The 15,936-nt window shown below is 58.2% G+C and overlaps 1 protein-coding gene across 2 annotated transcripts in view; it reads left to right on the forward strand.

Annotated features, from left to right (window-relative positions):
• The first annotated feature begins 334 nt into the window (after positions 1 to 334).
• The window catches only part of RANBP3 (RAN binding protein 3), a 126,329-nt gene continuing 110,727 nt past the window's right edge, over positions 335 to 15,936 (forward strand). Inside the window, exon 1 of one of the 2 annotated variants that reach the window (XM_073544421.1) lies at positions 335 to 511. In XM_073544421.1, coding sequence (XP_073400522.1) covers positions 490 to 511 — 22 coding nt within the window. In that variant the 5' untranslated portion in view covers positions 335 to 489. The remainder of the gene's footprint in view (positions 512 to 15,936) is intronic. The other variant, XM_073544412.1, reaches the window with a different exon arrangement.

Raw genomic sequence — 15,936 nt, forward strand, 5'->3', positions numbered from 1 at the left:
TCATAAAGGTACAGTGGTCAGAATTGTAAAAATTGGCCCGGTCATGAACGTGCAAACCACCCTTGGGGGTGAAGGGGTTAAAATAACAGTCCGGTGACAAACGTTGTGGTCAGTCCAAGAACGGATCCGTTGTCCGTCATTTTAGCGGATTTTAACTGAAGCAAAAAACTAATGTGTGAAACAGGCCTTAGGGATGATGACTGCCACCCTTTAATTGCCGCCCGCTCTGAGCACAAGGTAACAGTGTCTGGCAGATGACTGCTAATTTCCAACGTTTTATCAGAAAAAGCGGTCCTTCTATACCACGTGACACGATCCGCACATGCGCACTACTGCACTCTGCGTTCAGAGCATGCGCCGTAAATGACGCTGGGAGTTGCGATTCGAGCGGGGCGGTTCTCAGTCTGCTTCTAGCTCCCGCCCAGCTCTGTCCGCCCCCTGACTGTGAAAGCGGCCGCTGGGCATTGTGGGAGCGGCTCAGGCGGTAAAATGGAGGATTTGGCGAACGAAGGTAAGAGGTGATAAGCCCGGGGTTGGGGTATTGGGGTAGCGGGCAGTGCTGAGCGGTTGGTCGCCGTCTCACAGGTGGGCGCGACACCGGGCCGTTCTGCTGGTCGTTTGCTGGGGCGCGGCTCAGGGGAGTCCCAGGGCTGTGTAAGGCCTACATTACCCCGAGCCTGTCCTGGTGGCTGTCAGGCGCCGTGCCCTGGTTGTACGTGCCCTGACTGTACGGCTGTTGCCCGGGCAGCTCTGTACTAAGAGACGGCCATACAGTTTCTCCGTGGAGGACCATGTTAGGATGGAGACAGACTGAGGGGATTACAGAGCGAGGAGTGCTGCACTAGTCCACCTGCCTCCATTACCGGCCCGCCATTCATTATACCGCCGCCATCTCCAGGAGAACATGAATGTGACTGGCCACGATGTCCTGTGACCCAGCTCTCTCCCCATCTCCCCTGGGCCGAGGGCGCCGCCACCCAGCTCTCTCCCCATCTCCCCTGGGCCGAGGGCGCCGCCACCCGGCTCTCTCCCCATCTCCCCTGGGCCGAGGGCGCCGCCACCCGGCTCTCTCCCCATCTCCCCTGGGCCGAGGGCGCCGCCACCCGGCTCTCTCCCCATCTCCCCTGGGCCGAGGGCGCCGCCACCCGGCTCTCTCCCCATCGCCCCTGGGCCGAGGGCGCCGCCACCCGGCTCTCTCCCCATCGCCCCTGGGCCGAGGGCGCCGCCACCCGGCTCTCTCCCCATCGCCCCTGGGCCGAGGGCGCCGCCACCCGGCTCTCTCCCCATCGCCCCTGGGCCGAGGGCGCCGCCACCCGGCTCTCTCCCCATCGCCCCTGGGCCGAGGGCGCCGCCACCCGGCTCTCTCCCCATCGCCCCTGGGCCGAGGGCGCCGCCACCCGGCTCTCTCCCCATCGCCCCTGGGCCGAGGGCGCCGCCACCCGGCTCTCTCCCCATCGCCCCTGGGCCGAGGGCGCCGCCACCCGGCTCTCTCCCCATCGCCCCTGGGCCGAGGGCGCCGCCACCCGGCTCTCTCCCCATCGCCCCTGGGCCGAGGGCGCCGCCACCCGGCTCTCTCCCCATCGCCCCTGGGCCGAGGGCGCCGCCACCCGGCTCTCTCCCCATCGCCCCTGGGCCGAGGGCGCCGCCACCCGGCTCTCTCCCCATCGCCCCTGGGCCGAGGGCGCCGCCACCCGGCTCTCTCCCCATCGCCCCTGGGCCGAGGGCGCCGCCACCCGGCTCTCTCCCCATCGCCCCTGGGCCGAGGGCGCCGCCACCCGGCTCTCTCCCCATCGCCCCTGGGCCGAGGGCGCCGCCACCCGGCTCTCTCCCCATCGCCCCTGGGCCGAGGGCGCCGCCACCCGGCTCTCTCCCCATCGCCCCTGGGCCGAGGGCGCCGCCACCCGGCTCTCTCCCCATCGCCCCTGGGCCGAGGGCGCCGCCACCCGGCTCTCTCCCCATCGCCCCTGGGCCGAGGGCGCCGCCACCCGGCTCTCTCCCCATCGCCCCTGGGCCGAGGGCGCCGCCACCCGGCTCTCTCCCCATCGCCCCTGGGCCGAGGGCGCCGCCACCCGGCTCTCTCCCCATCGCCCCTGGGCCGAGGGCGCCGCCACCCGGCTCTCTCCCCATCGCCCCTGGGCCGAGGGCGCCGCCACCCGGCTCTCTCCCCATCGCCCCTGGGCCGAGGGCGCCGCCACCCGGCTCTCTCCCCATCGCCCCTGGGCCGAGGGCGCCGCCACCCGGCTCTCTCCCCATCGCCCCTGGGCCGAGGGCGCCGCCACCCGGCTCTCTCCCCATCGCCCCTGGGCCGAGGGCGCCGCCACCCGGCTCTCTCCCCATCGCCCCTGGGCCGAGGGCGCCGCCACCCGGCTCTCTCCCCATCGCCCCTGGGCCGAGGGCGCCGCCACCCGGCTCTCTCCCCATCGCCCCTGGGCCGAGGGCGCCGCCACCCGGCTCTCTCCCCATCGCCCCTGGGCCGAGGGCGCCGCCACCCGGCTCTCTCCCCATCGCCCCTGGGCCGAGGGCGCCGCCACCCGGCTCTCTCCCCATCGCCCCTGGGCCGAGGGCGCCGCCACCCGGCTCTCTCCCCATCGCCCCTGGGCCGAGGGCGCCGCCACCCGGCTCTCTCCCCATCGCCCCTGGGCCGAGGGCGCCGCCACCCGGCTCTCTCCCCATCGCCCCTGGGCCGAGGGCGCCGCCACCCGGCTCTCTCCCCATCGCCCCTGGGCCGAGGGCGCCGCCACCCGGCTCTCTCCCCATCGCCCCTGGGCCGAGGGCGCCGCCACCCGGCTCTCTCCCCATCGCCCCTGGGCCGAGGGCGCCGCCACCCGGCTCTCTCCCCATCGCCCCTGGGCCGAGGGCGCCGCCACCCGGCTCTCTCCCCATCGCCCCTGGGCCGAGGGCGCCGCCACCCGGCTCTCTCCCCATCGCCCCTGGGCCGAGGGCGCCGCCACCCGGCTCTCTCCCCATCGCCCCTGGGCCGAGGGCGCCGCCACCCGGCTCTCTCCCCATCGCCCCTGGGCCGAGGGCGCCGCCACCCGGCTCTCTCCCCATCGCCCCTGGGCCGAGGGCGCCGCCACCCGGCTCTCTCCCCATCGCCCCTGGGCCGAGGGCGCCGCCACCCGGCTCTCTCCCCATCGCCCCTGGGCCGAGGGCGCCGCCACCCGGCTCTCTCCCCATCGCCCCTGGGCCGAGGGCGCCGCCACCCGGCTCTCTCCCCATCGCCCCTGGGCCGAGGGCGCCGCCACCCGGCTCTCTCCCCATCGCCCCTGGGCCGAGGGCGCCGCCACCCGGCTCTCTCCCCATCGCCCCTGGGCCGAGGGCGCCGCCACCCGGCTCTCTCCCCATCGCCCCTGGGCCGAGGGCGCCGCCACCCGGCTCTCTCCCCATCGCCCCTGGGCCGAGGGCGCCGCCACCCGGCTCTCTCCCCATCGCCCCTGGGCCGAGGGCGCCGCCACCCGGCTCTCTCCCCATCGCCCCTGGGCCGAGGGCGCCGCCACCCGGCTCTCTCCCCATCGCCCCTGGGCCGAGGGCGCCGCCACCCGGCTCTCTCCCCATCGCCCCTGGGCCGAGGGCGCCGCCACCCGGCTCTCTCCCCATCGCCCCTGGGCCGAGGGCGCCGCCACCCGGCTCTCTCCCCATCGCCCCTGGGCCGAGGGCGCCGCCACCCGGCTCTCTCCCCATCGCCCCTGGGCCGAGGGCGCCGCCACCCGGCTCTCTCCCCATCGCCCCTGGGCCGAGGGCGCCGCCACCCGGCTCTCTCCCCATCGCCCCTGGGCCGAGGGCGCCGCCACCCGGCTCTCTCCCCATCGCCCCTGGGCCGAGGGCGCCGCCACCCGGCTCTCTCCCCATCGCCCCTGGGCCGAGGGCGCCGCCACCCGGCTCTCTCCCCATCGCCCCTGGGCCGAGGGCGCCGCCACCCGGCTCTCTCCCCATCGCCCCTGGGCCGAGGGCGCCGCCACCCGGCTCTCTCCCCATCGCCCCTGGGCCGAGGGCGCCGCCACCCGGCTCTCTCCCCATCGCCCCTGGGCCGAGGGCGCCGCCACCCGGCTCTCTCCCCATCGCCCCTGGGCCGAGGGCGCCGCCACCCGGCTCTCTCCCCATCGCCCCTGGGCCGAGGGCGCCGCCACCCGGCTCTCTCCCCATCGCCCCTGGGCCGAGGGCGCCGCCACCCGGCTCTCTCCCCATCGCCCCTGGGCCGAGGGCGCCGCCACCCGGCTCTCTCCCCATCGCCCCTGGGCCGAGGGCGCCGCCACCCGGCTCTCTCCCCATCGCCCCTGGGCCGAGGGCGCCGCCACCCGGCTCTCTCCCCATCGCCCCTGGGCCGAGGGCGCCGCCACCCGGCTCTCTCCCCATCGCCCCTGGGCCGAGGGCGCCGCCACCCGGCTCTCTCCCCATCGCCCCTGGGCCGAGGGCGCCGCCACCCGGCTCTCTCCCCATCGCCCCTGGGCCGAGGGCGCCGCCACCCGGCTCTCTCCCCATCGCCCCTGGGCCGAGGGCGCCGCCACCCGGCTCTCTCCCCATCGCCCCTGGGCCGAGGGCGCCGCCACCCGGCTCTCTCCCCATCGCCCCTGGGCCGAGGGCGCCGCCACCCGGCTCTCTCCCCATCGCCCCTGGGCCGAGGGCGCCGCCACCCGGCTCTCTCCCCATCGCCCCTGGGCCGAGGGCGCCGCCACCCGGCTCTCTCCCCATCGCCCCTGGGCCGAGGGCGCCGCCACCCGGCTCTCTCCCCATCGCCCCTGGGCCGAGGGCGCCGCCACCCGGCTCTCTCCCCATCGCCCCCGGGCCGAGGGCGCCGCCACCCGGCTCTCTCCCCATCGCCCCCGGGCCGAGGGCGCCGCCACCCGGCTCTCTCCCCATCGCCCCCGGGCCGAGGGCGCCGCCACCCGGCTCTCTCCCCATCGCCCCCGGGCCGAGGGCGCCGCCACCCGGCTCTCTCCCCATCGCCCCCGGGCCGAGGGCGCCGCCACCCGGCTCTCTCCCCATCGCCCCCGGGCCGAGGGCGCCGCCACCCGGCTCTCTCCCCATCGCCCCCGGGCCGAGGGCGCCGCCACCCGGCTCTCTCCCCATCGCCCCCGGGCCGAGGGCGCCGCCACCCGGCTCTCTCCCCATCGCCCCCGGGCCGAGGGCGCCGCCACCCGGCTCTCTCCCCATCGCCCCCGGGCCGAGGGCGCCGCCACCCGGCTCTCTCCCCATCGCCCCCGGGCCGAGGGCGCCGCCACCCGGCTCTCTCCCCATCGCCCCCGGGCCGAGGGCGCCGCCACCCGGCTCTCTCCCCATCGCCCCCGGGCCGAGGGCGCCGCCACCCGGCTCTCTCCCCATCGCCCCCGGGCCGAGGGCGCCGCCACCCGGCTCTCTCCCCATCGCCCCCGGGCCGAGGGCGCCGCCACCCGGCTCTCTCCCCATCGCCCCCGGGCCGAGGGCGCCGCCACCCGGCTCTCTCCCCATCGCCCCCGGGCCGAGGGCGCCGCCACCCGGCTCTCTCCCCATCGCCCCCGGGCCGAGGGCGCCGCCACCCGGCTCTCTCCCCATCGCCCCCGGGCCGAGGGCGCCGCCACCCGGCTCTCTCCCCATCGCCCCCGGGCCGAGGGCGCCGCCACCCGGCTCTCTCCCCATCGCCCCCGGGCCGAGGGCGCCGCCACCCGGCTCTCTCCCCATCGCCCCCGGGCCGAGGGCGCCGCCACCCGGCTCTCTCCCCATCGCCCCCGGGCCGAGGGCGCCGCCACCCGGCTCTCTCCCCATCGCCCCCGGGCCGAGGGCGCCGCCACCCGGCTCTCTCCCCATCGCCCCCGGGCCGAGGGCGCCGCCACCCGGCTCTCTCCCCATCGCCCCCGGGCCGAGGGCGCCGCCACCCGGCTCTCGCCCCATCGCCCCCGGGCCGAGGGCGCCGCCACCCGGCTCTCGCCCCATCGCCCCCGGGCCGAGGGCGCCGCCACCCGGCTCTCGCCCCATCGCCCCCGGGCCGAGGGCGCCGCCACCCAGCTCTCCTCTAGTGCCCTGCACCATTTTCTTTACATGTGCTGAGGACAGTACCATAAAGATCTACCATTCTGTACAGTCTCATGCACATGTCCTAAGGGCAATGCCACACATTTCTCTTCTACCACCCAGCACATCTTGCATCGGTGCTGACGACAGTGCCATACAGTTTTTCTACCACACTGCACAGCCTCTTGCACCTGTGCTGAGGCCACATAGCTCCTCTGTATCAGTTTTCTCCACTTAGGCTGGAGTCACACACAACAAATAAAAAATCGGTCCCATTTTAACGGTACGAAATCGCACAAAGAATTCTTGTCCAGGGATCCGTCTATCATCCCATTTTCCGGCGATGAACCGATTTTATTCGCATCTAAGCATAAATTGACATCCAATGTCAATGCCTGATGCTCTTTCCTGTTGACCTGGAGAAGTCTTGCGATTCCGTTTCATCCCATTGCTTCTAGTCTTTCCTTGTGCAAATGAGAATAAAGATGATCCTTCTACAATGTGACAGCCCTTGAGATATTTGTAGACAGTTAAGTCTTCTCTTCTGCAAGCTAAACTTATGCTGTGTATGAGAATGTTTTCATTCATGTAAACTAGTGAGGTTCCTGAGGAGACCCACGATCTCTTGCATCCTTAACATAGCTCCACTTCTTACCTCCCTTTTTATATTTAGTGGGCAATTAAAGTTCTAGAGCTTTTTAAGGGATTGTCCACACGTCGCGGTTTTTTCGCATTTTCGCGACGGTTTTCAACACACGTTTTTGCCGCGAAAGCGCAAAAAAAGCATCCCATGCATTCCTATGGGATTACGCAATGCTGCGCTAATGCTGCAGATTTTCCCGCGGAAAAATCCGCAGAATGCTCATTAATTTTGCGGAATTGTGGAGATTCCGCCCACATAGGAATGCATTGTTCTGCTTACTTTCCGCATGTGGCTGTGCCCACCATGCAAAAAGTAAGCAGAACATTTGCGGATAGTACCCATGGTCCGGAGGAGAGGAGACTGTCCTCCGGGCTCTGGGCACCATATCCCTGTAAAAAAAACGGGTTAATATTCACCTTCCGACGTCCCGCGCAGCCTTCCTGGGCCTCAGCGATGCTTCTGTTCCCAGTATTGCCTTGCGAGACCTTTGATGACGTTGCGGTCTCACGATATTGTAGCGGTCCCTATTCCTCGCGAGACCGCTACAGTATTGCTGTATCGCTGAGGCCCGTGAAGGCTGCACGGGCCGTCGGAAGGTGAATATAAACCAATTTTTTTATTTTTTTTAAATTATTTTTAACATTAGATCTTTTTACTACTGATGCTGCATAGGCAGCTTCAATAGTAAAAAGTTGGTCACACTCGTCAAACACTGTTTGACAAGTGTGACCAACCTGTCAATCAGTTCTCCAAGCAATGCTACAGATCGCTCGGTGAACGCTAGCATTCTGCAAGCTAATTATGCTTGCAAATTGCTAGTTTTTCCGCAGGAATTTAAAATGAGATTTTTCCCGTGGAAGTTACCGCTTGAATTCTGCCCTGTGTGCACATAGCCTAATAGTTCTAGTGGGAAAAATATCTTCTCCGCACTCCATCCTTTGTTGCGCACTGGCCTTTTGACAATCCGCTGCAGTGTTTCTTAACCTCAGACAGAACTGCAAATTCCACATTTGATCAGCGGGTATTGATTGGCTCCAGTGGTAACAAGTGCAGGGAATTGAGGCGCTTGCAGGAAGACTGAGTCTCTCACAGATGAATTCCAGGCGTATACACCTCGGTCACTGCATGTCTGGCAGACCTGTTTTCAGCCTTGACTTGTAGGACTGTTTCTTGCCCAGATGACATGTAGCAGGACACTTTCATACAGCACTTGGATGAATAATAAATTTTTTTAGGGAGGTGTAAATCAACAAATTCATTTTAAAAGGTCTGTCTACTATTGGACAAAATTGAGAGCAAGGCTGATGATGTAAAATTTCAAAATGAACACGAGGTGTCATTTTGCAGTACATGGAAGTGGCTGCTACAGATTGAGTGGAACTGCTCTTGGCAGCTCCACTCAGGTTTTACACCTGCTGACCACTAGCGCAAATCAGTGGTGGTGTTAAGGGTCAGACTTACACCATTTTCATATTTATGACATATCCTAGGTAGTGATGAGCGCAAGTGCTCCTACTCAAATTTGCCAAGGGTGTTTGGGTATGTACTGAGTATCACGGGTGCTCTAATGATCTGTTCGGGTACTATGCGGCCAAATGTTTTGTGGCTATCAGCCTTGGGGATCCGAACGTCATTTCAAGCAGCTTCGATACTCTGTATATACTCAAGCGCTCTTGGCAAACTCGAGTAACGAGCACTTATGCTCATCACTAATCCTAGGTCATCAACGTGCTGTGACCCGGCAGTCTCTTTGAGGGTATGTGCACACATATGCAGAAAATTTCTGCATGAAAACCGGACTCCTTCCCAGAAAACGCGCGTTTTTATGCGTTTTTTTTTTTTCTGAAGCGGCCCCAGTCTCATAGAAAATAGTTAGAAATGCGGATTTTTCTGTGAAATTAATGAGCATGCTGCTCTTTTACCGCGATGCGTTTTTTCGCGGAAAAAACGCATCAATTTGCACAAAAAGTGCGGAATTCATTCAAATGAATGGGATGCTTCTTTTAAGCGATTTCTTTTTTTTTTTTTAAGCGTTTTTGCCGGTAAAAAACGCTTAAATGCGAAAAAAAAATCGCTTACGTGTGTACACAGCCTAAAGGGACTTTGTCAACGCAGAATGACTGTTTAATCCAAGTACGAACGCTCAATGCTTTACGGTGGGGCCAGTCATTTACATACACCTTCCCACCTGCGTAGTTTCTATATGTCTCTACCCTTCTCTGACCCTGTGAAGCCAGAGCTGTCAATCAAAGAAGGGGGTGGAGATAGAGGGTAAACAAGCAGGTGTGAAGGTGTATGTAAATCATTGGCTCTCCGCTGTGGATGTGGGGGTGCAATTTTCAATGTGTTTAATCCCCATGTGATTCCCTAGACTAGTCCTGCCTCAGATCTTCTAACCTCACCCACTGCACAGTGTGCTGATGAAGCCAGGGAGAAAACGCCAGGCTTTCTTGTGCATGGCCCAGAAGGCAGAATGTTCGGCTCATGCATGAGTTACTGAGCCCTGATGGTAATATTGCTTGTGTGGTGGATGCAGTGTAGGCCGCCCCTGGGCATAATTACAAGATCTAGGACTAGTCTGGAGTAATCAACTCCCTGCTGAACTAGTTTTCTGTAGGCATACTCAGATAAGTAAGTTGTTTTGTCAGACTTAGAAATAAATGTATAGCACACAAGGGTCCATCTTATAATGCATTTTGATATGTCACTAGTAAATAACATTTTCAAGACCAAAAAGCTTTATTTGCAAACTTGTCAATAAAATTTTTGCGCTTGTAATTATTTTACAAGACCCTTGTACTGTCTCTAGAGTTGTGAGGTTTTTTGTTTTTTTTTTGCGTATCGAGCTGTCTTTTTTTTTTTTTTTTTTCTATTCGTTCCATTAACCCCTTCACAACCCAGCCTATTTTGACCTTAATGACCTGGCCATTTTTTGCATTTCTGACCAGTGTCCCTTTATGAGGTAATAACTCTAGAACGCATCCTAGCGATTCTGAGATTGTTTTTTCGTAACATATTGGGCTTCATGTTAGTGGTAAATTTAGATTGAAAATGTTTGCGTTTATTTGTGAAAAAAATGGAAATTTGGCGAAAATTTTGAAAATTTCGCAATTTTCAAATTTTGAATTTTTATTCTGTTAAACCAGAGAGTTATGTGACACAAACTAGTTAATAAATAACATTTCGAACATGTCTACTTTACATCAGCACAATTTTGGAAACAAAATTTTTTTTTGTTAGGAAGTTATGTGTTAAAAGTTAAGCAGCGATTTCTTATTTTTACAACAAAATTTACAAAACCATTTTTTTAAAGGGACTACCTCACATTTGAAGTCACTTTGAGGGGTCTATATGGCAGAAAATACCCAAAAGTGACACCATTCTAAAAACTGCACCCCTCAAGCTACTCAAAACTAGAGTTGAGCGACTTTGGTCGGATCGGGTTTCGTGAAACCCGAATGAAACAAAATAAGTTTCAGATGAAACTCGTCCGACTAGAGCAAAAAAAGTCGGAGTTTCGTCCGACTTTTATTTCCCATTGACTTGCATTGGGGTCGGGTTTCGGACGAAACTCCGACTTTGTTTTGCTCTAGTCGGACGAGTTTCATCTGAAACTTATTTTGTTTCATTCGGGTTTCACGAAACCCGATCCGACCAAAGTCGCTCAACTCTACTCAAAACTACATTCAATAAGAATATTAACCCTTCAGGTGCTTCACAGGAACTAAAGCAAAATGGAAGGAAAAAATGTACATTTCAATTTTTCCAACAAAATTTTTTTTTTAGCATCAATTTTTTCATTTTCACCTGGGCAACAGGATAAAATGGATAATAAAATTTGTTGAGCAATTTCTCCTGAGTACACCGATACCTCATATGTGGTCATAAACCACTGTTTGGGCGCATGGCAGGGCCCTGAAGGGAAGGAGCACCATTTGACTTTTGGAATGGAAAATTAGCTCCAATAGTTAGCGGACACCATGTCATGTTTGGACTGCCCCTGTGTGCCTAAACATTGGAGTACCCCCACAAGTGACCCCATTTTGGAAACTAGACACCCCAAGGAACTTAACTAGATGCATAGTGAGCACTTTGAACCCCCAGGTACTTCCCAAATGGATCTGTAAAATGAAAAAGTACTAATTTTTTGTGAAAAAAAAAAAAAAAATTCTTTTTGCCTACATTTTTTCATTTTTACATTGGCAACAGGATAAAATGGATCCTAAAATTTGTTGGGCATTTTCTCCTGAGTACACAGATACCTCATATGTGGTCATAAACCACTGTTTGGGCGCACGGCAGGGCCCTGAAGGGAAGAAGCGCCGTTTGACTTTTTGAATGGAAAGTTAGCTCCAATCATTAGCGGACACCAGGTCGCTTATGGAAAGTATGTAGTGTACGTCAGGTTGGTGTGTGTGGTAGGGTATGCACCACACACCCACACACACACACCAACCTGACATACACTGCGCTACACACTAACCTAATGTAGTGTGGCAGGTTGGTGTGTGTGGCGTAGTGTACGTCAGGTTGGTGTGTGTGGTGTAGCATACACACCACACACACACACACACACCAACCTGACGTACACTACGCCACACATACCAACCTGACACACTACGCCACACACACCAACCTGATGTAGTGTCAGGCTGGTGTGTGTGGTGTAGTGTACGTCAGGTTGGTGTGTGTGTGTGGTGTATACAATACCACACACACCAACCTGACGTACACTAAATACACCAACCTGATGTAGTGTCAGGTTGGTGTGTGTGGCGTAGTGTACGTCAGGTTGGTGTGTGTGGCGTAGTGTACGTCAGTTTGGTGTGTGTGTGGTGTATACTACACCACACACACCAACCTGACGTACACTACAGCACACATACCAACTTGATACTACATCAGGTTGGTGTGTGTGGTGTTGTGTATGTCAGGCTGGTGTGGGTGAGTTCTGTAGTGGAGTGTCAGGATGTGTTTAGTCCATGGACGTGTGATGAATTCTGAAGCATTCATTCAAACACAGTCCAGGTTTGTCGGGACACGTTTCACATTGGAAACGAGTTTCCCTTCTTGTCCCCCTTTTATAGCATACCCGGCAACTTTTTTTTTTTTTCCTCTCTCTCTCTCCTCACGGGGAAAATGTTGCCCTGGTACCATACGGGAAACTTGAGTTCCAGGGGTGCTGGGGCACGCTCCGTCCTCCTCTCCAAAAATCATGGCCTTTATCACCACCTCCTGGAACTCCAGGAAGGAGTGGTTCTGGCCTGCACATCATGATAGCACTCATGCGTTATACAGTGCCATTTGTACGAGGTGCACAGCCAGTTTTTTGTACCACACCTTCGCCTTCCGCATGACACTATAGGGCTGGGGGACTTGATCAGAAAGATCAACTTCCCCCCCCCCCCCCCCCATGTGATGGTTGTGCTGGGGTACCTCGAACGGTGGTGGCTGTGGTGCCAGGACCATGGATTGTGGTCAAGACAAAGACGTCTCTTTTGTCTTTGAACTTGACCACAAGCATGTTGCCGCTACATTTGGCTCGGGTCTCACCCTTTCGGAGAGGCTGCTCAATTAGCGGCAAAGGGAGACCCCTCTGGCTTCTGCGCACGGTACCGCCATCAACGGTAGCTCTGGCAGAGAGGGATTGAAATAGTGTGATGCTTGTATAAAAGTTATCAACGTACAGATGGTAACCTTTATCAAGCAGAGGGTGGACCAAATCCCAAACTATTTTCCCACTCACCCCCAGAGCAAGTGGACATTCTGGGGGCTGGATCCTACTGTCCTTTCCTTGGTAAACTAAAGCTGAGAGTGTACCCTGAGGTACTCTCACACAGCTTGTAGAGTTTCATCCTTTACCTTGCCCTTTTGCTGGGCAGGTACTGACGGAACTGAAGCCTTCCTTTTGAAGTGGATGAGGGATTCATCCACACAAATTTCCCTTTCAGGAATGTACACTTCAGCAAACTTGTTGTTGAAGTGTTCGACGACTGGCCGAATTTTGAACAGTCTATCAAAATTCGGGTCATCTCGTGGAAGGCTTTCAGTGTTTTCCCTGAAATGAAGAAATTTATGAATAGCCTCAAAACATTTCCGAGTCATAACCATGCCAAATACTGGAGTTTGATATAAAATATCAGTACTCCAGTATTGGCGAATTTCTGGTTTCTTCACAATCCCCATGTGAAGGACCAGTCCCCAATATTTAATCATTTCTACAGAGTTAACGGGACTCCAAGTAGAGAATGAAGAAATTGGGTGTTCGGCCAAAAATTGCTGGGTGTACAAGTTAGTTTGCTCCACCATAAGACTGACGGTTGACTCAGAGAAAAAGACTTTAAAAAAGTCTATTTCTCTGAAGTTGGCAGTCTCAAACTGGATTCCTGATTGGGGAACGAAATCAGGAATCCGTGGAGCAAAATTTTCAGGGACGGGGGTCCAGGAGGGAGACCTAGTGCTAGGTTGGGCGTGACTAGCACTAGGTTGGGGGAAACTCACACTTGGCTGTGAGACTTCCTCCAAGGTCTCCTACTCTTCCTCTAAGGCCTCCGACTCTTCCTCCCTGGGCTCCGGACGATTTCTCATCCTGCGACATCTCGGTGGTGGCAAGTCTGTGTCGCTGGAAGAGTGGGAGGAATAGAGAAAGGTGGGGTCCACTCTCTCACTTTCAGTATCAGAGGCAATAATTTCATATGCCTCCTCAACTGAGTAGACCCTTGGGACTGGGATGAGCGGGACATTGTGCGTGTGGTGTGTGTGCGCGTGTGTAAAGAAACCTTTATTAGGCTAGTTTCACACTAGCGTTAATGAGCGCAGCGGCGGCCTGCGCACGGCCGCCGCTAAGCCCCGCCCCTGCCGCGCCTCCGCCGATAGCTCCGCCTACCGGCGCATGACGCTGCATGCGCCCTGCGTCCCCTATCTTTATCACAGGGGGCGCAGGCCGTGCGCAGTATGCGTTTGGCGGCGCATGCGCCTTTTTGACGGTGCGCCGACGCAACCAAACTGCAGCAGGTTGCGTTTGGCGCAGGTCGGCGCACCGTCAAAAAGATTTGCTGCGGTTTATTTTCTGCAGCATGTCACTTCTTTGTACGGAATCCGCAGCGTTTTTACACCCATTCCATTATAGGAATACGCAGGTGTAAAAACGCAGGCGAAATCCGCACAAAATCTGCAGGTAAAGCACAGGTCATTTTACCTGCGGATTCAGCCAAATCCGCAGCACAATCCACAACGTGTGAACATACCCAAAGAGAAGAGAGCGGCGGCAGGGAAAGGGCATAGCAGAGCGCGGGGACAGGGCAGAGCGCAGCTGAGGGGACAGGGCAGAGCGCAGGGACAGGGCAGAGCGCAGCTGAGGGGACAGGGCAGAGCGCAGTGATAGGGCAGAGCACAGCTGAGGGGACAGGGCAGAGTGCAGCGGGGACAGGGCAGGGCAGAGCGCAGTGACAGGGCAGAGCGCAGCTGAGGGGACAGGGCAGAGCGCAGTGACAGGGCAGAGCGCAGCTGAGGGGACAGGGCAGAGCGCAGTGACAGGGCAGAGCGCAGTGACAGGGCAGAGCGCAGCTGAGGGGACAGGACAGAGGCACTCACCACTTGTCCTAGCATGTCTCTTGCAGCCCCCGGCCGGTGCTTATTCCATCTTCAATCTCGCCGCTGTTCTTCCTGCTTTCAGCATCCACGTGGTTCCGCTGAGCCGCTCATTACATATGCACATATGTAATGAGCCACTCATTACTTATGCACATAGGTAATGAGCGGCCGCTGAATACAGGAAGATAGAACATCGCTGAGATTGAAGATGGAATAAGCACAGGGGGCTGCAAGAGACATGCTAGGAGAGGTGACTGTGAGTATGTAATTGCACTACCCCGGTAGTTACGCCACTGACTTGGATGATCTGATTCACAGGTACGAGCCGCTAGCGGGCTTGTTCAGTGACATTCATGGGCGGGGCCCAGCTCTGTCCAACTCGCTGCCACTGTAGCTTAGAACGATGCGTCCCGTGGACGTATCGTACTAATCTGAAGGCGTTTTTTCGCCTGCCTGTGCGTCATAGACGCCCAGACAGGCGTTAATGCGACCTCTGCGGTGATCACTGGGGCACAGGAGGGGGCTCTCAGGCACAGGAGGCAGTAGGCGGCTGAGGAGCTGGCAGACGTGGAAACAGCAGGTGGATGATTGGGGGTGCTGGGGGAGGACCAGGGGAGCAGGAGATGATCAGGGGGCAGGGGTGAGTGAGCGGAGGTGGGAGGGGCTGGAATTAGGCGGCGGAGGAGAGAGATATACTAGCACAGGGCAGTGGTGGCGGCGGCGGTGAAAGCGGCAGCAGCGGTGGTGATAGGGCGGCAGTCTGGCACCTCGTTCCTCAGCTTCCACGGACGGGATAAAGTGAGGAACGAGGCAGCCATGATTTTAATTCGCCCCTCCACATCTGATTGGAGGGCTAGCGTCACATGGGCGCTAGCTCCAATCAGACGTGAGGGGGGTGACAAAAAGGTCACTGGGAGTGATCGTATCCCTGGGGTCAAGTCTAGGTCCCCCTGTACCGGCGGGTCGGGTGAACTTTCATTGAACCCGCTCACCCGACCCGCAGGAGGGAGATCTTTTCATGACGCCGCATAGGCGTCATGGGTCGTTCTGGCACGACTTTTCATGACGCCTATGTGGCGTCAAAGGTCGTGAAGGGGTTAAGGGGTAGATGAGATGTTTTTATTACTATTATTGCATTCTTTGCGATAGCAAGAAAAAACCCGCTATTCTAGGATTTGGGTTTTCTCATTGCATAATTTACCTATTGTGCTTGTTTAATTTTATATTTTAATTGACTAGACATTTAAAGCGGTAGCGCATATAATTTTTTACTATTCCTTTACTTTTAGAGCAAAAATAGGGAGTTTTTTTTTTATTTTTCCTTTAGTTTCATATTCAAGTCCTTTATAGAGGACTTGATAATTTTATCACTTGGGCTATATACTGTGATATGGCACATCCCCTAGACTGATATTAAATGCTGTTGTCAGTGATTTATGTAAAGGGTTATAAGCATCAGGCAGAGCTCAGCGGAGTAAGGGCAAAGACAGGTACCATATTTCTCTTCTGAGGATGCTCTCCTGACCTGAGCTTGACAGCTGCATAGAAATACATCACCCTGTCATGCTCAGATCAGGAGAAGTGCCGGGCCAGTCCGTACAGTGTGAGGCGATCCTCGCACAAATGCTCAGACGTGAAATATGGCTCTGTCTCGGCTGTAATAGTGTTTGAGCAAGGAAGGGACCCAACAAAGATGTAAATGTGTTTCATATATT

The sequence above is a fragment of the Dendrobates tinctorius genome, unplaced genomic scaffold (assembly GCF_039654945.1).
Source record: "Dendrobates tinctorius isolate UK_male_01 unplaced genomic scaffold, ASM3965494v1 ptg000011l, whole genome shotgun sequence".
Classification (NCBI taxonomy): Eukaryota; Metazoa; Chordata; class Amphibia; order Anura; family Dendrobatidae; genus Dendrobates; species Dendrobates tinctorius.